Source organism: Pipra filicauda, unplaced genomic scaffold (genome assembly GCF_003945595.2).
Source record: "Pipra filicauda isolate LSUMZ 115617 unplaced genomic scaffold, ASM394559v2 scaffold626_size208873_pilon, whole genome shotgun sequence".
NCBI lineage: Eukaryota > Metazoa > Chordata > Aves > Passeriformes > Pipridae > Pipra > Pipra filicauda.
The window spans coordinates 31,209-50,957 of NW_024104783.1; the positions used below are offsets into that span (position 1 = coordinate 31,209).

The 19,749-nt window shown below is 51.0% G+C and overlaps 1 protein-coding gene across 10 annotated transcripts in view; it reads left to right on the top strand.

The window, feature by feature from the left end:
• Window positions 1-17,419, top strand: part of LOC113992176 (peripheral-type benzodiazepine receptor-associated protein 1) — a 48,582-nt gene extending 31,163 nt beyond the window's left edge. For 3 of the 10 annotated variants that reach the window (XM_039388226.1, XM_039388231.1, XM_039388230.1), the window contains 11 exons: window positions 945-2,060; window positions 2,662-2,788; window positions 2,942-3,093; window positions 3,554-3,722; window positions 5,998-6,069; window positions 6,150-6,215; window positions 6,448-6,483; window positions 7,386-7,489; window positions 9,349-9,420; window positions 10,872-11,000; window positions 16,122-17,419. In XM_039388226.1, coding sequence (XP_039244160.1) covers window positions 945-2,060; window positions 2,662-2,788; window positions 2,942-3,093; window positions 3,554-3,722; window positions 5,998-6,069; window positions 6,150-6,215; window positions 6,448-6,483; window positions 7,386-7,489; window positions 9,349-9,420; window positions 10,872-11,000; window positions 16,122-16,328 — 2,250 coding nt within the window. In that variant the 3' untranslated portion in view covers window positions 16,329-17,419. Of the gene's footprint in view, window positions 1-944; window positions 2,061-2,661; window positions 2,789-2,941; window positions 3,094-3,553; window positions 3,723-5,997; window positions 6,070-6,149; window positions 6,217-6,444; window positions 6,484-7,385; window positions 7,490-9,348; window positions 9,421-10,871; window positions 11,001-14,163; window positions 14,224-16,121 lie in introns of those variants that run through there. The other 7 variants (XM_039388232.1, XM_039388223.1, XM_039388224.1 and 4 more) reach the window with 7 other exon arrangements.
• Window positions 17,420-19,749: the final 2,330 nt, after the last annotated feature.

Sequence of the window (19,749 nt, forward strand, 5' to 3'; positions counted from 1 at the left end):
TTTTAAAATGGTTAACCTCAAATAAATTTTTTAATTTCTGAAAGCGTTTATTATCTTAAAACTCAAAAGCAGAAGCCACAAGTTTGCAAACAGCTAAAATAAGTCTTACTGGACTACTCCTAGTTGCTACTTACAAGGTAGGAGCCTAAAATGTCTTTAGAACACATAATGATATAAATTATCAGGGAAGTTGAACAAGAGACCTCCAGAGGTATCTTCCAACTGAAATTACACCCGGGATTCTCCCTTTTATTTTACTGTAAATATAATAAGAAACAAACCCATAAATTCTACAGTTGGTCCATGACAAATGTTAAAATTCAGCAGCGTTTTCCCCAAAATTTACTGTAACCTGGTAGGCTCTCACCCAGCTGCAAGTCTGTGTGACCCTTCGAGGTGAAGGGTTTTCCTGTGTGTTTGTGGGACTTCTGGAAGGTGATGGGAAGGGCCCAGGGCAGGTCCTCCCATAGCAGCAACATCTCCAAGGGGTGTCTTTAGTGCCCCAGCACGAGGACAGAGGGGAGGGGGGGCTGCAGGTCCGTGTGTGAGCTCAGCCCCGCCGAGGGAGGAGCCCCCTCAGCCCTGAGGTGGAGGGATGAGCTATTCCTGCCCCTCATCCCAGCCCGGGGGTGAAGCCATGGGAAGCACGTGGCAGGAGGAGAGGTGCTGCAGGTAGTGGTGTGTGTGCAGGAGAGGCTGGGAGGGAGCTCTTCCATGCATTTGCCTTCCTCGCTTCCCGCTGCATTGCTGGTTCATCCGACCGTGTTTGCCAGAAGATCCATCGCTGTCTCCGCCCCTTCCCCTCGCTTGGCTGCAGCCACGGCTCCATCCTGCTGTGCTGGGAGGGAACCAGGGTCACTTTGCCTCTCGTTTTAATGTTTATTTCCTCTCTTTTTTCCTCTGCTTGTCCTGGCTGTGGCTTTTCTCGGGGTCTGGGTGTACAGATGGATCTTTGTGATACTGACAGCGATGAGGAGATTCTGGAGAGGATGCTGGAGCTCCCGCTTCAGAAGAACCACAGCAAGAAGTTGTTCAGCATCCCTGAAGTGACTGAGGACGAGGAGGAAGAGGAGGATGAGAAGTGTGTGACAGAAGAAAAGACAGACCCTCAAGATTCCTTGGAAACACAGACCTGCCATTCAGGGAGAACAGAGAAGCCTCCCAACAGCAAGGAGCCATTTCCAAAGGCAGATGGGAATAACACCTCTGTGGTGTCTGCTCAGACTCCACGAGAGGAGCATGGTGCTAAGGAGAGCAGAGGGGATGCTGACCATGCGAACCCTGCCTTTGGCCAGCTGGCCTGGGCTCAGAAGAAGGCAAACTGGAACTGGGGCTACCAGGAGAACGATCCGAAGCCTGTGAGTGGAGCAAGTCCCTCTGGGAGCAAGAAGAAGGGAAATAACTATCGAGAGAAGATCCGGAGTCGGCCTGAGATGGGTAGGAAGAGACAGAGTGATTTAACAGAGCACTGCAGTCGCCTGCTGGGCAACTGCAGCCAGATGGGCAGTGGGTTGTACAGAGCTCCCAGCCTCAGGGAGGAGCTCAACGTGGTCAGCAGTGCCAGTGGTAAGGAGGGGATGGATCTGTACAGCCGTGCCAGACAAGGCACCCTAAGGAAAAAAACCCCAAAGGCAGCGGGTTCAGGGGGCACAGAACCTGCCGTGATGGCCACGCGCTGCTCCAGCCCCAGGAGCCTGGAGATAGACATTGAATACGACTCCGAAGACGATCAGGATTCGACCTGTGCTTCCTCCCCTGAGAGCAGGCTGTGGCCAGAGAGGTCCCAGAGCTCTCAGGGCGACTGGAGCGGTTGCTCCAGTCAGTCTGAGGCTCCCCACACGGATGGCAGAAGGGACCTGACCAGGCTGGAGGTGATGGAAGAGCAGGGTTTGGAATGGGCCGCGTCTCCGAGCCGGCGCGTGCGGTTCTTCCACCGGGAGAAGGAATGTGAGAGCAGCTCTGAGGAGCAGGGCTGGGAGCTGGACTGTAAGTCACCTGGCTGGAGAAGGAGGCTCGAACATCCTTCGAAGGGGATACGTAGCACCTCCTTGCACAAAAGGGTTGGGTGACTTTTCCTATTCTGGCTTTGAAGCAGCTTGCAGTGGCTCTGGCTTCCCTCTGCTTCCCTGGCCTGCCTGTATCTTGCTTTGTTCAGTGTTGTCCAGAGAGAAAGGAGCCTCCTCTAGGATTGTCTGGAAGAATATCTGAGAGATTCTGTAGTTCTGTGCTGCTCCGTGGCTTTTCTTGTAGTAGCTGCTTCTGCTTTTCCTGCTCCCTGACCGAGTGGCACCGATGCAGTATTCCTTTTCACTCTGGCTCTTCCTCCCCACGGCAGGAGGCTGTGGGAGGGACCCAAATGAAAATCCCTCCTGAAATAAGCTCATTGGTGTAGATCCTGACTGTAATGTCATTGCCTCCCCTGGAAATGCCCTTTCCTGCCTCCTCACCCTCGCCCGGGGGATCATCGCTGGGGCCTGGCAGGGCTCCTGCCTGTCCTCAGATCTGTTTTCCAACTCCCTTGGTATTTCCAGCTCTAGAGTGTCCCTGAAGAGGAATGTTGCATTTGGATGCTCTGCTCTTTGTGGAGTGCTATTGGGCTGAGCGCTGCTCACTGAGTCACAAGGCAGAGGCTGCTACTAACTCTGGTGATTCCAATTGCAGGCATCCAGTAATAAAGATTCCAGGGGCCCGGAGCTGGCCGGCACAGCCGCCTGGCAGGCTCCCAGCAGGAGACGGAGCAAGAGCGTAAGAAGAAGCCAAATGCAGAAACCTTTGCTCTCTAGTGCAGGTGAGCAGGGATGGGGAAGAGAGGTGGGCAGCAGGAGACAGGGAAGCTCCTGGAAGAGGCAGGGAGAGGCTGGCGGGGAGCACCTGAGCCGTGCAGGGCTGTGGCACGGGCAGGGTGCTGATGTCCTCTCTGGTGTGTCCCCTCTGTGCACAGGTCCTCCCAGGAGCACCGCTCCCGAAACCTCTGCCAAGGAGGATGGCATTAGGATATTTGTGGCTCTCTTTGACTATGACCCTGTCTCTATGTCTCCTAACCCTGATGCAGCAGAAGAGGAGCTGCCATTTAAGGAGGGACAGATCCTGAAGGTAAAAGAGTAGTGAATTCCTATTCTGTATGGATCCATCTGGTGTTCCAGGGACAGCAAAACCCTTGGGAGGTCTGCAGCTTCCTCAGGAGGGAAGCAGAGGGGCAGCACTGATCTCTTCTCTCTTGGGACCAGTGACAGAACCTGAGGGAATGGCTGGGGCCGTGTCAGGGGAGAATTAAGTTGAATGTTAGGAAAAGGTTCTTCCCCCCAGAGGGTGGTGGGCACTGAACAGGCTCCCCAGGGCAGTGGGCACAGCCCCAAGGCTGCCAGAGCTGAAGGAGTGTTTGGACAGCGCTCTCAGGGACAGGGTGGGACTGTTGGGGTGCCTGTGCAGGGCCAGGAGCTGAACTCCATGATCCCTGTGGATCCTTTCCAGCTCAGGATATTCCACGGTTCTTTCTCTATGCATCTCAGTCCCTGCAGCACCAACAGTGTCTGTCCTGTGCTTTCCCTTGCAGGTGTGTGGAGACAAGGATGCTGATGGCTTTTACAGGGGTGAATGTGCAGGAAGGGAGGGATACATCCCATGCAACATGGTCTCAGAAGTGCAGGTGGACAATGATGAACTCAAGAAGCAGCTCCTGAAGCAAGGATTCCTGCCCGCTGACACAGCCACGGAGAGCCAAGGTACTGGGTCTGTGTGTGCCCTGCTGCTGAACTGTGAAAAGCTCAGTCGTGCTGTGTGGCCAGTGCAGCCCACCAAAACCATCCATAGGGCTGTCCTGGCATCTGCAGCCTGGTTTGGTGGCTGCACGAGCAGGGAGGTCTCTCTGGCTGAGGGAGGAAGGTGTTCCCAGCTCTCAGTTCGTTCCTGACTCCTGGAGCTGCTCCTGTCCTTGAGGTGTGTGAACTCAGCAGAGAGGGAGTGAGGCTGATCCTGACTAGGGAGGGGGAGACAAAAAGGTTTGGAAGGCAGCTGAAGGATGTGAATGAGAGTTTTCACTCACTGAACCCATGGGGGTGACCCTGCTCTTGGGTGAGAGAATCTGGGACTTGGGAATGGAGGAAGATGGGGAGGGAAAGGTGTGAGACAAGGCAGGCAGTCAGGAGTGTACAGGGAGCAGAGCTGGTCCTGGGGTTCCTCCTTACTTACTCCCTGGAGTATGTGGCCCAGTGCTTTGTGCACTGCAGAGACTTTCCTGTTTGTTCCCACTCATGTACTGGGAGAGAGGAGAGGAGAGGAACCATCCCTGGGATGTGCAGCCAGCACAGCACAGGCTCAGTCAGGCTCAGGGGCTGCCCCTGCTGTCACCACTGGTGTCCCAGTGCCTGTCCCTTATCTCTCTCATATCTCATCCTGCACCCTCTGTGTGCCCTCTGCTACCAGTGCCAATTGTTGGACCTGCTCCACTTGTTAAAACACGAGGAAATTCCTATTTTGGAATCCCTGTTTCCCTACCAGTTCTGCAGGGAGAAGCAGCACAAGTGTGGGTCGTGGCAAAGGAAAACCCTGATGCTGGCTGGACTGTTCCTCTGCCCAGGAAAAAACCCAACCAATCCAAGAATAAGGAAACCCAAGAAAAATAGCAGCAGTCCAACTTGTTCCCATTTCTGTGCAGGGAGACCCAGTATCCAGCGCCAATAAGTCTTTAGATCTTTAAGGTCCCTTCCAATCCAAACCATTCTGTGATTCCAAAGGGCTGACGTTGCCCAGCTCCTGAATGTGGGTCCCTGGAAGGTTGATCCTGAGGAGCACAGGGGTCAGAGGAGCCTGATACTTTCACTGTGTGATTTTTTTTTTTTTTTTGGTAGGTTTGTCCTTCAGCCTCTCTCATGTCTAGGAAGAGGAGATTTGAATAAGGTGTTTTTCATATCCATGCTCTTTTTTTCCTGTGTGTATCCTCCAGTGCCCAGAGATGGCTGGATCCCTATAGTGGCCTTTGTCCCTCTGTGGATTACATGAGGCTTTCTGTCCCCTGTCCTATTGGATACTCTTGGAAAAATCAAGGAACTCAATAGCTCTGAGACTTCATGAAACATGGAGGGTGTGAAAGTCTTCAGTAGGGTGGTGGTAGTGGAAAAGATGTACCTTGTGTGTGTGTGCAGGGAGTGACCACAGGTTCAGCACTGCTGAGGCCACACTTTGAATGCTGGGGTCAGTTTTGGGCCCCTCATTGCAAGAAAGACATTGAGGGGCTGGAGCATGTCCAGGGAAGGGAATGCAACTGGGAAAGGATCTGGAGCAGCAGGAGCAGCTGAGGGAGCTGGGGGGGCTCAGCCTGGGGAAAAGGAGGCTCAGGGGGATCTTCTCACTCTCTGCAACTCCCTGACAGGAAGGGAGAGCAGGGGGGGTTGGACTTGATGATCTTAAAGGTCTTTTCCAACCTTAAGGATTCTCTGATCCCTTGGCAGCTGGGCTGGCTGTCCCTCTGCTGTTTTCCTGCTACCATAAACCCCTGTCACAGCCTTGTAACTAAGGGAATGGCCTTGGACATGCTGGTCTGGGCACTCCTTCTGCAGGTTCTTTGGGGATTTCATCCAGTACTGACCCTGCTCAGTGCAGAAGCTTTAGCTAGAGACCTCCCTAGATCCCTTCCCACCTCACCTGGCACTTCTGAGGTGTTAACAGAACAAGGTTTTATTTTGTCCTTGTGATCCTGCTTCTGAAAGTTAAATTGCAGCAAAGCCTGTCTGCTGTGGCCTGTGGAATGGCTGAAAGGCATGAGCACAGTGTGGATTTCTGTGTGTATTTGGGATGTGGATCATGCCTCCCCCGAGTCCACATACAAGGACTGGAGATTTGGGCTTTGCCCACAGAAATCACAGTGTCAGCTTCCCGGGGGAGGCACGTCCCACCACTCTGTTCCCTGTTCACTCTTCAAGGTGCTTTTTCACTTTCCATTATTCACTGTCTGTTTCTCTTGTCTGTTTACTTGCTTTTTTTTTTGGTATTTTTACGAAGGAAATGGCACATTTTCTCCACCTCCACGCCGCCAAACCGTCCCTCCTCCAAAACCCAGACGCTCCAAGAAAGGTCTGTGTCACCCACTGCCTCCTCTTTGCTTTCTGCACTAGGATTACAGACTGCATTGAATTTTTGCTACTTGCTTACAGGACCCCCAGATGTTTGTCTCTGTACGACTGCTAGGAAGTGGAAAGAGAGCCCATCCCTGTGCTGGTGTTAAGTTTTTAACAACAGTGATGTCTTTTATAGTTTTGGAGCTTGACCTCTGCTTCTTGTTACGTCCCTGAGTCCTGGTTACTGGCGTAGACTTTGAGTTGCATGACCAGTTTGCTTCTGTTGTTTGCTGCCTTGGTCTTTGTTCTTTTTATTGTTGTTTGTCACTTGTGTCTTGTGGTCACTGTGGCAAGATGAGCTCTCACTGATGAGGCATTTTCTTCCCCCCAGCAGGGCTGGATAAGCAGGAGAAGTACAAGTCTCAACCAGGTGAGAATTGCTCTTTTTTACCACGATTGATTGAAATACAGACTTGTTTTATGGTCAGGGGCCTGTGGTGCTGCTTGAGACTTTAAGAAAAGAAGAGTTTTAGTTCTTATGATTTAGTCATGGGTGCAGTGGCTTTTGAATAAGCAGGGAGTGTTTGCAGGGGGAGGGCACATGTGGTTCCCTGAGGAGCAGGAAAATCCCTCACTCATCCTTAGGATCCAAGGTCCTTTCAGAGGGTGCTCATTCTACTTCATCTGGTGCATCATCTGTTGATGTCCAGAGAAGCCAAGGCAAACCCCTTGCCAGCCCATCCAGTTCTGACCTGAAACAGGGTTTAAATCCATGAGATGAAATGCTGGACAATGTGTGTTTTCTGGAACACCAGGCTTGGCTTTTGTAGGCTCAGAGCAGCTCTGTCAGTAATGGGCTCAGCAGGCAGGTGGGGGTGGAAGTGCAGTGTGTTCCCTGCGTGATGAGATCCCTTTGTGCTGTTCCCCTGGCACTTGGAGGATCAGTTTTGTAGCTCTACAGCAAATCATTGTGTAGTGGGAGGAGAAATGTCCATTTGAGACACTGTAAGGAGTCTGCTGTGCTCTGTGTATATAGACACAGATATATATATATGTGTGAATAATTTGAAAGCATAAAATAAAACATTCCTATATATAGGGAGAACACCAGGATGCTGGAATGGGGAGATGTCCCCACTTCTGTGCTTATGAGGTGATAGAGGAGATCAGAAAACTGCTTCACCAGACATCTCTGAGGTCTCTCTCCGCTCAGTTTCCCCACTGTTCTTTTTGCTCAGTTCACTACAAGAATGCTGAAGGAGTTGCTGTGATTGGGGATTTTGTCCTGGTACTTCCAGCTCAGGATATTATGTTTCATTTCTTGTCCTGCAGGACAGAAACACGAAGACATTGAAGCAGAACTGCTGACTCCTCGCAGGATGGTGGCTGTCTTTGACTATAACCCCAAGGAGAGCTCTCCAAATGCAGATGTGGAGGTAACCACCAGCTGCTCACCCTTTTTATAGGGTTCTTTTTCCTCTCTCTCTTTTCCTTCTATCCCAGAACACTTTGGTCCAACCAGAGTCTCAGTGAAACTGTGTTAGTGTCTCATGGCTTTGTAACATCCTTTAATGATTAAGGACTAAGCAGATCTGGGGCAGGAGGAATTCTTACCAGCTGATCCAGGAAACCCTCTGGGAAAAGGAAAAGCTGCTTAAGGGTTTGAAAGCACTTCTGGTACTTAATGAGCGTGACTTTTGTGTTAAATACCTGTGTAGGTATTTAAGCAATGTAGCAAGAAGATTTAACTCCAATTTAATGGATCAGTCTTCAGACTTCTTCTTTTTCAAGCAGTCCCTCCATGTAGAGTCATAGAATCATGGGATAGGTTGGGTTGGAAGGGATCTTAAAGCTGATCCAGTTCCACCCCCTGCCACGTGCAGGGACACCTTCCACTAGCCCAGGTTGCTCCAAGCCCTGGCCAGCCTGGCCTTGGACACTTCCAGGGATGGAAAGGAATATAATTTAAACAGGAAGGGATATAATCCAAACAGTATTTTTGTGGATAAGCCTGTTCCAGGTGGAAAGGTGGCAGTGCAGAATCCTTCCTTCAAAAAGGAGATTAGCACATGCCCTGTTCTCTGTTCCCCCATAGCTGTGTTAGTCCACTCTGAGCAAACATGAACGTGGGGTTTGGATTCAGATCCTTTCTGTGCATCCAGAAAGGAGTGTCTGGCCAAGACATGGCACAGTTTAGGGAATGCTTGCCTCCCAAGCTGAGTGTGTCGTGAGCAGAACATCCTGCAGCTGAGGACAGAGTGTTTCAGAGATGGTAGAATATCTTGGGAGAGACAATGAGAGCTCATATCCAGCCAAAGAACACTGTAAGCCCTTGTCAACAGGAAGATAACTGTACTTTTTGCAGGGATTTGGTCTTCCTAGAACCTTCTTATGGCCAAGAGCTCAAATTCTAGGACCAACCTGGTACAGTTCCGTTGGAGATCCTCCTTCCCAGGATATTCAGTCACTTGTTGTGCAGGAAGGGGGCAGCTGCTGCTTGTGAACTGCACCAGACTCCTTGTAGGATCAGCTCTGCCTTTCTGTGAGTGAAGTTCCCTGCAAGTGTCTCCCTGGAGCAAAGCAATTCTCAGCCAACAGGAGGAAGCTGCTGCCTCCAGAGAGAAAGTGAGGACTAGGGATGTAATAAGGTAACATATTGGAAGTAGGTGCCTTCCAGCTGACACTTGGGAAGTGCCAGAGTGTCTTGAGTGGGACACAACCTGTTTGGAGCCTCCACTGGGCAGATTGTTCCATTAGAAGATGCTGCTGACACCTTTTGTCTTTGGCCCTGTGCCCCCCAGAGCATGTGCTGGGGTGTCTGAGAGGACAGAGGGTGTGACAGTGTGTGCTGTGGTATGGGCAGGTTCTCCTTCCAGGTCTGATCTTCCTGTTTGTGTGGATTCCTGCCAGTGACTAATCCCTGAGCACTGCACACAGACAGGCTCCTCCAAGGGAGCAGGGTTTGTAATTATACTGAAAGAAATTAAAGGTATTTCTGTGTTTGCTCAGCTTATCCTCAACACACCTTTCCAGAGCAGATGGTAGGTCCTATTTTGAAGCTTTATTAAAACTACTTTAAGAAACAGGCTTGTTTTTAATTTACAAAATGCTTCCTTAGCAGCAAATTCCACAGGTATCCACTTCAGTTGCTCTCCTGAATCCTGGTCCTGCAAGACTAAACACAGTGGGCTCCCTCTGCCAGGGTGACTGTGCAAGAAGCCCAGGGGAGCCTGTTCCTGGAGGGAAATCCCAGGCAGAGCCTCTCCTGTGACCTCTGTTCTCTCACTCTTTGCAGGCTGAACTGACTTTCAGTGCTGGGGACATCATCACTGTGTTTGGCTCCATGGATGATGATGGATTCTATTATGTAAGTGCAGGGGTTGGGAAGGGCCTGTGGCTGCACTGGAAGTTGTTGGAGTCTGTTGAGTGGCAGGAAAGCAGAAATCAGGGAACAAAGGATTCTAATTTCGGAAAAGAACCAACCCCAGTTTTACTCAGTGCAGGGCAGTTTGTTTCTGGCAATCCATGTTCCTGCTATAAACCCAATATCATGGAATGGTTTGGGCTGGAAGGGACTGTAAAGCTCATCTTATTCCACCCCATGCCATGGGCAGGGACACCTTCCACTAGCCCAGGTTGCTCCAAGCCCTATCCATCCTGGCCTTGGACACTTCCAGGGATGGGGCAACCCCCAGGGATGGGGACACTTCCAGCTTCTCTGGGCAACCTGTGCCAGGACCTCACCACCCTCACAGCCAAGAGTTTCTTCCTATTATCTAATCTAAACCCACCCTCTGTCAGTTTGAAGCCATTCCCCTTGTCCCAAGTCCCTCTCCAGCTCTCCTGGAGCCCCTTTAGGCCCTGGAAGGGGCTCTCAGGTCTCCCTGGAGCCTTCTCTTCTCCAGGTGAACCCCCCAGCTCTCTCAGCCTGTGTCCAGAGCAGAGGAGCTCCAGCCCTCAAATCATCTTCATGGCCCTTTAATATCCCAGTGGTTCTGAGTTTCTTTCTTGGCATCACTTGCCTGCAGGTTTCCCAAAGCCTCCCACACATTTGTCCGTGCACATCTGGGCAGAAGCAGCTCCTTCTCGGAGCTGATCCATCACCAGGCACTGGGACACTTGGCAGGAGGCTGCAGTGGTGCCCCAGGAACACCAACACCTCCCTGGGGGCTGTGCCTGCCCCCCAGCTCTGTCTGAACACAAGCCTTGGCCCTTGGATCATCCACCTCTTCCTGCAGGGAAGGCTGTGTGTCCTCACACATCAAAGCCGAGGTTCCAACTCCAGGTTAAGGCTGGAGGGGACCACTGGGAATGTTTTCATAGTCTTGGACAAACAATGTTGCCAGGGTGGGTTTTGCCTCACCCAACCACCTCCTGTTGAACTGGAGACAATTTCCTAGGAATAAATAATGCAGCTCATTGATCAGGGGTGCAGTGCCTACAGGACACTGAACCAGTAGTGCCTCATTCTTCAAAAACATTAATAAATCCCAGAGCAAAACAAAGGCCTCTGGAAAGCCAGTGGCACAGTCATCTTCCAGTTGCTCCCAGGATGGCAGTGGACATTTTTTGAATTTGTAGAAGGGACCATGTTGCTGGAATACCTTTGTCCTGCCTTGCTTTTCTTCCTTTACTCTCTCCTGTGTTTTTGGGCTCTGAATTGTTCCACAACTGACGAGGATGTGAGCTCTGGGATTTGCTGAGGATCCTTCCACCAGGGGAGTGTTCTGGGCTTCTCCCAGCCTTCTCTGCACCTCAGGTTACTATTTCTCCAGCAGCCAGGAAACCTGATGTGAGAACTGAACGTTCATCTTGCAGGGAGAGCTGAACCAACAGAGGGGGCTTGTCCCATCCAACTTCTTGGAAGCTGCTCCTTCAGATGGAGACGTGGGGGAGGAATTTCACTCAAAAGATAAAGAAGCTTCTCCTCTGAGTGCTGAGAGCCAGGTAAGATGTGTGACTGCATGGACAGACATCCAGGCTGGGATGTGGCTGGAATTGGCCTTGCACAGCATGCAGGATGGATGGAATTGCTGAACTTGCTGCATGAGCCCAGTTCATCCCATGGGTGACACTCAGGAGTTTAGAGGGAGTGCTGGGAGCTCTTCCCAAAGACTTGTAGTGCAAAAGGAGGCACAAAGCAGTAAAACCTGCTGGGGCCTCAGTCTCATTGTGGTCAGGTGGGTGAAGAGCATCCCAGATCCCACCAGAAAATTGTTTGGGTCCACAGGGTGGTCAGTGGTGAAATCCTGCTGCAAGCAAAGCACTTCAGCAGCTCCCCAGACACAGGAAATTCCTCAGTTATGCTCATATCCATGCCAGAGAGTTCTGGAATTAGTGACACCCAAACACCAATGCTCTTCCACCCACCCTGAGTCAGATATATCTTAATCCAGGCCGAGGTGCTCTTGGGTAAATTCAAAACACGCTGAGGGATTTCCCAAATGGATCTGTGGGATGGATCCTAGAGCTTTGAAAGCATCCCACAGATGCAGGGAATTCAGAGGTCAAGCCAACCCCTTGTAGTATTTTGTTGATACTTCTGGAACAAATGCTCAGGTAGGAAATTTGGGTCATCTCCCAGGCTCGGTGAGTCCTCAGGGGGTGAGGCCAAAAGCAACTCCCTGGTCATTCCAGGGCCTTGTGTCACTCCAGGGTGGGAGGCAGGGGGAGACCCAGCTCAGTCCCAGTTCACATGTACTCAACCTTCAGTTCTTCCTGGGAGGTTGTTGGCACTGTGTGGTGGTGCCAGACCACAGGAGTGTTGGAGCAGGCCCAGGCTGGCTCTGAGCCGGTCCTTAGGGAATGTGTGGCCCTGCATCCAGCTCTGTTGAACGTTCCACTGGTGCCACCCCAGCTTCCCTGCTCTCTGCAGAATTCCTTGGCTTATTTCTCATGCTCAGCTCTTCCTCTGTATCCACCTCCCCTCTCAATCTTCAAATGCTGCTTGGTCTCCCTTAGGCTCCACCTCAGCCTCATCCCTCACTTCCAGGCATTCCAGGCTCTGTGGGTACAGGATTTGCACCCCAGCCTTGATGCCTTCTCACACAGAGCAGGCCTGGCTCAGAGATGAGATTTGTGGGCAGCTTTTTGGATCATCTTCTGAGCTCAGCAGCTGTCTGGGTGCCCTGTGCTTCCCTGCTTAGGAACCTGGTCCGTGCTGGGGAATCACAGGTTAATCAGCTGTTACTGCCAGGGTTTAAGAGCCCTGAGGTGACACAGGTCAGAATTTCTGGGGTTCCTTCTTCAGCTTCCCTCTCAAAATGATTTGCTCTTCTCAAATTAACTCATCTGTTGGAAGAGAGGGTGCCAAATGAGACCTGAACCAGTAAAATAAACCAGGTGGAATTCTCAGTGTAGCTTATTGCAGATCTCACCCTTCCCTCCAGCAGCACAAGGGCCTGTTTCAGGTGCTGGGGGTCCTTATTCCAGCCCCAGCCTGGGTTCTCCTGGAAACCAGGGGGGAATTGAGGTAACCTTTCTGCCACTTGCAGGTGTGAAGGGTTTGTAAAGCCAAAACCACTTTCCTCTCTGCTCTGCACTCCTGCTGGGCTCAGCAGTGGGTGACTGATCCCCCGGACACAGCAGGCCCAGATATCCCTGTGTGCTGAAGGCTGGAAGCATTTTTCCTGTGATGCAGGACACTTTTTTTTACACTTTCAAGTGTGTTAGAACAGCCCATATGAAGTTTCAGCCTTGCCTTCCCTTCAGACCGTCCCATTTGTCTCCAGTCCTCTGTGCCAGAGATCTATTGGAGCTTCCCCTTGCACTGGCTCTGACTTGGGGTCTGCAAAGCAGGAACCTGCTGCCTCAGTTCAGGATGGATTTGGTACTTTTGGTACTCTCCTGATCCGTGAACTGCTGTTCTCTGTAGTCTGAAGACTTGGGAAATTCAGTCGGTGATGATTAAACCAATTTTAATTCAGTGGGAATCAATTTAAACTCTGTAGACATGACTGTGCCTTGGCTGCTTGTGTGTTGTGCCAGCCTGACTCCTGTCCTGCTTCATCCCTGATTCACCTGGATCCCTGTCTTGAGGAATTCTGGCTTAGCACTCTTAGCACTCCTCCTGCTTGTGCTTTGCAATCCAGATCTGTCTAAACAGCTTCCCAACGTGAAGGGCACCTTTTCCCCCTTTTAAAAGTGGTACATTTACCCTGCTCAGAACCAAACTTGTATTAATGAACTTGTATTAATGAACTGAATTAATTTAAATGTGTTTAGTGATAACTGAGGAGGCAGAATCTGAGCCCACAGAGGTTTGGGCTCAGTCACAGCAATCCCAGCATCCCAACCTGTGGGCAGAACACCTGATGGGGAAAGCAGAAGGAAGAAATACCTCCTCCTGTAACCCAAACATATTCCATATCCATCCCTGAGCTGGAATGAACTCTCACAGTGATAGAGCCATACCTGGGGCTTTCCAAACTCCAGGGGCATATTCACTCCACGGAGTTAAGGAACTTGCTTGTTCAACCTGCTGTTGGCAAAAAACAGGCTCCCAGCAAATTCCCAATCCCAGCTTGAGCCCTGGCACTCAGGGGGCATGTGTGTGCACCATGGCACAGCTTTGGAATTGGTTAAAGCTCAGCCAGAAGCTTCTCCAGCATGATCACGTGAGTGATTTCTGAAATCACTTGTAACTTCTTGGATTTGATGTTTTCCCCCTGTCTGTCACTCCCCTTCTCCCTGCTGCCCTTCCAAAGGCCTGAGAATAAGGACAGTTTATTTCCAAATTGATACTTGGGGAAGGTGGATCATTTTGAATGATTTCTGAGTAAATCTTAAAATGCTGGCGACTGGAAAGGTGAAGCAATTTAACTTATGAACTGACAGCATTTGGGGATTAGAATAAACAACAAAAAACAACAGCAGAAAGAGGAGGATCCAAGAAGTTCTGGTCACAAGCAGGGCCCCAAAACACTCGTGGGCACCAGCTCAGAGCAGTTGCTTTAATGCTGTGGCTGTCCAAGGATTATTTTTGCATCAGTAACTTGCAGTTTCTGTCAAAGACTGATTGTAAAGCACCTTCAGAAAGTGTTTGACTCTAATTGATGTCATGTATTTATTTCTGCCTGTGTTACGCACCCGGGACGGTTCTTTTCTTCAGAGAATGAGGAAGAGAAGAGTCCAGTGATAGATATGAATGATACATAGAGAGAGCAACCATGTAAGTGTGTGTGAGAAGACCTTCAACCTCCCACCCAGCACTTCACAGGGTCCTGCCCCTGCAGTTTGCTCCTTTTCTTGCTTGTAGTTTGACAGGCTGGTTTGGGGCTGTGCTGGCAGGTCCCCCTTCAGACCCTCTCCCATGTCAGACCTTTCCCTGCCAGATGGGTTCTGTGTCAAAGACAAGCCATGATCTGTTCAGCACATTGTTTGGAACAATTATCAGATGGTTTTGGGGACCAGGATATTCAGGTTTGGGAAAGACCTGCTTTATAATTCAGCCTGGCCCTTCTACCACTGTCCGCATCAACTTTGTTTGGCCTCTGCAAGCTCCTGCTCAGGCTGAGCACACTCACCCTGCACTTTTTGCCTTCCTGATTTTACTCCTTCCTGACAGCAGTCCTGAAACCCCCCTGCACACCCTCAATTGAAGAAAACAGTAACATTTAGTCCCCAAAACCAACCCTGTGAGGATAATTGTTCTGTCGACACTTAAACAACTTTGGGGCTGGGTGGGTGAGACCCCTGGTTTTGGGGGGCAGTGGGAGCAGATCTGTGTTTTTCTTTTCTGGTTTTTTCTGTTGTTTTCTAGAAATTGTGCAAGTCAGTAATACCTGAGAGAGCACTGAAACCACCCCCTGAAAACTGACATCACTCTTCTGTTTATCAACTCTAATAACTTGTATGAGGATCTTGCCAGAGCAGTTTTTCCTTTATTTTTTTTCTTGGAGAAGAAACCCCAATTTTAGTATCATTTGTTTCTTACCAGGTGATTCTGTGAACTGGTTCTGTTGATTTTCTACCACACAGAGACCTCTCAGAATACCTGCACGTGATTGTGTTGGGAGAGAGTGTCTCAGGTGTGGAACTGCCTGGGCATCCTATTCCACAGCTGGGAGTCAGCAGGATGGGACTTCCAGCCACAGGCAGGATGCTGCCTGTCACTGCCTTTGAGCTGTTTGATATTTGATAACAACATTGATGCTGCAGTGTCCTTATGACAGTAAATAGTTGTGACTGTGAGTTGGGTTGGGTACCTGCCTCTCAGTTTGCACAGGGCCTTCCATCCACAACTCTACAGGAGAAATTGTGTGTTGGGCCAGCAGATCTGCCCTGAAAGTGTTCCACCTTTGCCAGGAAAGTGGTTTCCAGTGGTGCATGGGCAGGGCCTCCCCTGCTCTGGCTGCTCAGGGGTGACTGATCCCCTGGATGCAGCAGTTTGGCCCAGATATCCCTGCATACTGAAGGCTGGAAGCTCTTTTCCTGTGTTTCATGACACTTTTTTAAACAGAAATGCCTTTTAAGTGTGTTAAAACATGGCTGTAAAACAGCCATGTTTCAGCCTTGCCTTCCCTTCAGCCCTTCCCATTTGTCTCCAGTCCTCTGTGCCAGAGATCCCACAGAGCTTCCCCTTGCACTGGCTCTGAATTTGGGTCTGCAGAGCAGGAACCTGTTGCCTTAGGTCTTGCACACCCCTTGTTCTTATGAAATTTGATTTTGTTAATGTCCTGCCTTCTGTCCCAGAGTCTGTTGGAGCCCACCAGGCTCCCTGGCCCAGGGATCCATGGATGCATCAGTACCTGTCTCCATCCGCACTCCCAGGAGTTGCTTCACTTACTCAACTGTGGAGCAGCATCAAGTCTTCTAGTGGGGCTTTTCTGCTCTCCTGTTCTTAGCCCAAAATTCAGGAATTTCAGAATGTCAGAGCTCAGGCAGGGCCTGGGCTGTGGGTACTAAAAGTTCAATCCACTGGAAACTTCCTAAGTGGACTTGCACCTTCCCAGAGGAGACTGGTGGGGAGAAGGCCGAGTTAGAGAACTCCGAGTTTATGTTGGTGTGACATCCTTCAGCAGCTCTAACTTCTGCTTTTTTCTTTTGCTTTCTGCTTTTCCCCCCCAGCTGAACCCAGATGGATGTGTTGATCAGAGTGACTCCTCACCATCTCCTCCTCCTCCACCACCTTCCTGCCTTGTCCCGTGCCCAGAGCAGGCGTCGCTGCCCCTTCTCACCCGCAGCGACGGCCCTGGGCAGAGTAAAAAGAAGAGAAGCTTCTTCTTCAAAGGGAAAAACCTCTTCAAAAAACTTGGGTCCAATAAGAAAAACTAACAAGGGGGGTTATTCTGCACAGAGACTGAGAGTTCAGGAGAAACCCCCTGCAATAAGCTGATTATTTTCATAGGGAAGAAGTGTGACTTGAGAAAATTGTGGAGTGGGTGTGGGAGCTGTGCCTGCTGAGAGCCCCCCCAGGGGGGCAGTGGCTCTGGGGGTGTGAGGGCTGAGCCCTGGGGTGCAGCTCCCTCCATGCACTGGTTCCCTGTAAATATTTTCATTTCAGAATTCTATTCTGGCTGTAATTTAGCTAACTGGCTTTTCCCAGCAAAGCCCCTTAGGAAGAGACCCCCTTGTACTCCACCCCCTGGTATTTCTCTGCTCCAAAGGAGCTCGTGGCAACTCCTTCACTTCCCGCAAAGAAAAGTTGCACTTTTCTGTTCCCTGACTCCCCTTTGCTGTCTCTGGGCTGACGAGTGAGTTCTGATTTGTACTGTAAACTGTAAATATGCAGCTGTGCCTAGAGCATCCCACACTGCCTCAGTCAGGATCCAGCACCAGGATATTCCCATGGAGGAAGGAGCAGTGCCCTGCTGGGAGTTGGTCCTTCAGCCTCTGGCTTGGGCTGCTGGAAAGCTGCTCCCGCCTGGTCCACCTTGACCACGGCCTGGCTGGGGCCTCCGCCTTATGATTTATTTATTTATCAGTTTATTTATGGGTTTCTTGAGCTCATTATTTATTTCTCTATTTATTTATTTATTTGTTTGTTTATTTATTTATTTCCCGGCCGCCTCTTCCCACGGTTCCCCTGGGTTGTTTTCCAGGCTGCTCCGGAGCCCGGAGCGTTGGGAAGAGCGGGGCTGGGGGATGGATGGAGAGAGTTTGCAGCTGTTTTCCTGGGAGATGGTGTGCTCCTGGAGTTCAGACACATCCCTTTCCAAGCCAGGAAGGGTTTTGTACCACATGGTTCCTGCCCTTTCCCGTGTTTCTTCCGTTGCATGTTCCAGTTCCTTGTTTTTGGAAGGTGAGGTACGTGGGTGGTGCCAGCACAGTGTCCACGAGTGGTGGTGGTACAGTTTGTTTTTATTTAATATCAAATTTTATTATAATAAAGTCTATTTTCACAAAAATACATTTTCCTTAAAAAAGCCAAGGATTCGGTGATGCTTCTTTGGGGAGGGTTGGGGAGGGCAGAGAGGGAAATGATCCCAATCATGGAACGTTCTGCACCTTCTGTGTCACCTTCTCAGTGGGACAAACCCGTGTGTGGTGCTCCTGGGTGGGAAGGGCACAGGGCTAAGGGGGAGGAGGCCACGGAGATGCTCCCAGGGCTGGAGCCCCTCCACTCTGGAGCCAGGCTGGGAGAGCTGGGGGGTTCACCTGGAGAAGAGAAGGCTCCAGGGAGGCCTGAGAGCCCCTTCCAGGGCCTAAAGGGGCTCCAGGAGAGCTGGAGAGGGACTGGGGATAAGGGATGGAGGGACAGGATAAGGGGGAATGGCTTCAAACTGACAGAGGGTGGGTTTAGGTTAGATAATAGGAAGGAATCCTTCCCTGTGAGGGTGGGGAGACCCTGGCACAGGTTGCCCAGAGAAGCTGTGGCTGCCCCATCCCTGGAAGTGTCCAAGGCCAGGTTGGACAGGGCTTGGAGCAACCTGGGCTAGTGGAAGGTGTCCCTGCCCATGGCAGTCTGAGGAACAAGACAGGCTTTACAGTCCCAACCCAAAGCATTCTGTGATTCCATGATCTGTGATTTGGTGCTTCCCTTGTTTTAATTGGCTCCTCCACAATGAGCCCCCTCATCCAGGCTGGGAGCAGATGCCTGTGGAGAAACATCAGTGTGTCCCTGGCAGATGTTGGCTTCTTTTCCTGCTGTGCTGACAGGGCAGGCCAGGACTGCCCAGGTGATGGACCAACACAACCATCTGCTTTGTCAGGACAAATGTCCCCAGTAGAGACCAGCCCCACCACAACAGTCTGGTGGGTGGAATCCACAGTCACTCACAGGCTTCTGAAACATCTGATGCAACTTCCAGAGAGTCCAGGCACGTTTTATGCCAGCAGTGACTGCCCTGTCCAGCCAGCAGGACCTGTGCAAGCACTGCCAGCAGCTGCTCAGATGTTGTTGCAGGGTCTTCTTCCATTTTTCACACCCCAGAGATACCAACCTGCTGCTGGGAGCCCTGAGTCGCTGCTGTGCCTGGAGAGGCTTGGCTGTCTCTGTGACTCCCAGTTTGGGGTTGTTCTGGGGCTGCTGCAAAAGTCTGAATGTGTTACCAAAAATGCCATTATTACTGGTGTTGATTTTGTGGTGCCACCACGGCAGGCACACGAGTTTTGGGCTACTCCCTGTCCAATCCTCCTGTATGGACCTGCTCCAGCTCCCTTCTGTGGTCTCTGATCTGCCCAGGGAGAGGGGGAGACAGACTGAGTCGTTGTGCCTGTTTGCCTCGAAGGTGTTGAACTGAGCAAAGCTGCTCTCTGAGACATCTGACCTCAGGAAAGGAGAAGAAAAAGGTGGTTTTCCCCCCTCCTCCAGCTGGAACAGCTTCAATACACATTGGCTGACTTTTAGGGAAAAACAAGGAAATCCCAAAAGCTCTGAGGTCAGACCACAGGTCTTGGCTCTGTACCTTGTTCCTATAGCTCACTGGGTGGTTGGTGCCTCATGGTCCCACCAGTGGTACTGTGGACACTCGAGACTGGGCTCTGTGGGGGCTCTGCAAAGGCCACTGGTGCCTAAACACTGGGGCAGTGGAGTGTTTGTGCACCTTGAGCCTCTGGGAATCCAGCCAAGGTGGCAGAAGTCCCTCTGAGCTTTTCTGGGGATTCTGCAGGATTCCCATGGCAGGAAGGACTCTTTGGGAAGCTGCTGCTCCTTTGTTTCACAAGGATCTGGATATTGCAGTGAGACACCAGGTCCTGTGCTGGACAGGAGTCAGGGAGGGACAGACCAAAGGCTTTGGAGTGATGAAGCTGCTGCAGCTCTGAGGGAGTTCCCAAGGCAGAATTCAGTGATGAAACTCCTCAGCGACCCAGTTCTTTATCTGCACTTGCCCTCCCCCTGGGGAAGTGGGCTGCCTCTCTAACCGAATTTACCAGCTGGAGTTTCCTAAGTGAGTTGTTTGAGGTTTTTTGAAAGAAACTGTCGTTGCTTTTATCAGTTCATCAGAGCATGAATTGAAGAACAGGAGCTTTAGGAAGAGAAGCAGCAACTGGAAGGTTTTGGGGTCTGCCCAGAGCCGGGGTCCATGTCTGAAGCTGGTGCCTGCCTGGCTCCCTCTCTCCTGGTGCTTCCATCCTCCCTCCTCAGCTGAGCTGTGACCAGGTGTGTGTTGTCTCTCTGCCTCCGGGAAAATGTAGCTGTGACAGTCACAGACCCACCCTTTAGCAAAGTCTCCCTAATTCTGCTGGTTCCCCAGCACCAGGCAGGCTGCACAGCAAAGCTCACTGAAGGTGAGCTTGAGAAAGGTGTAAGACC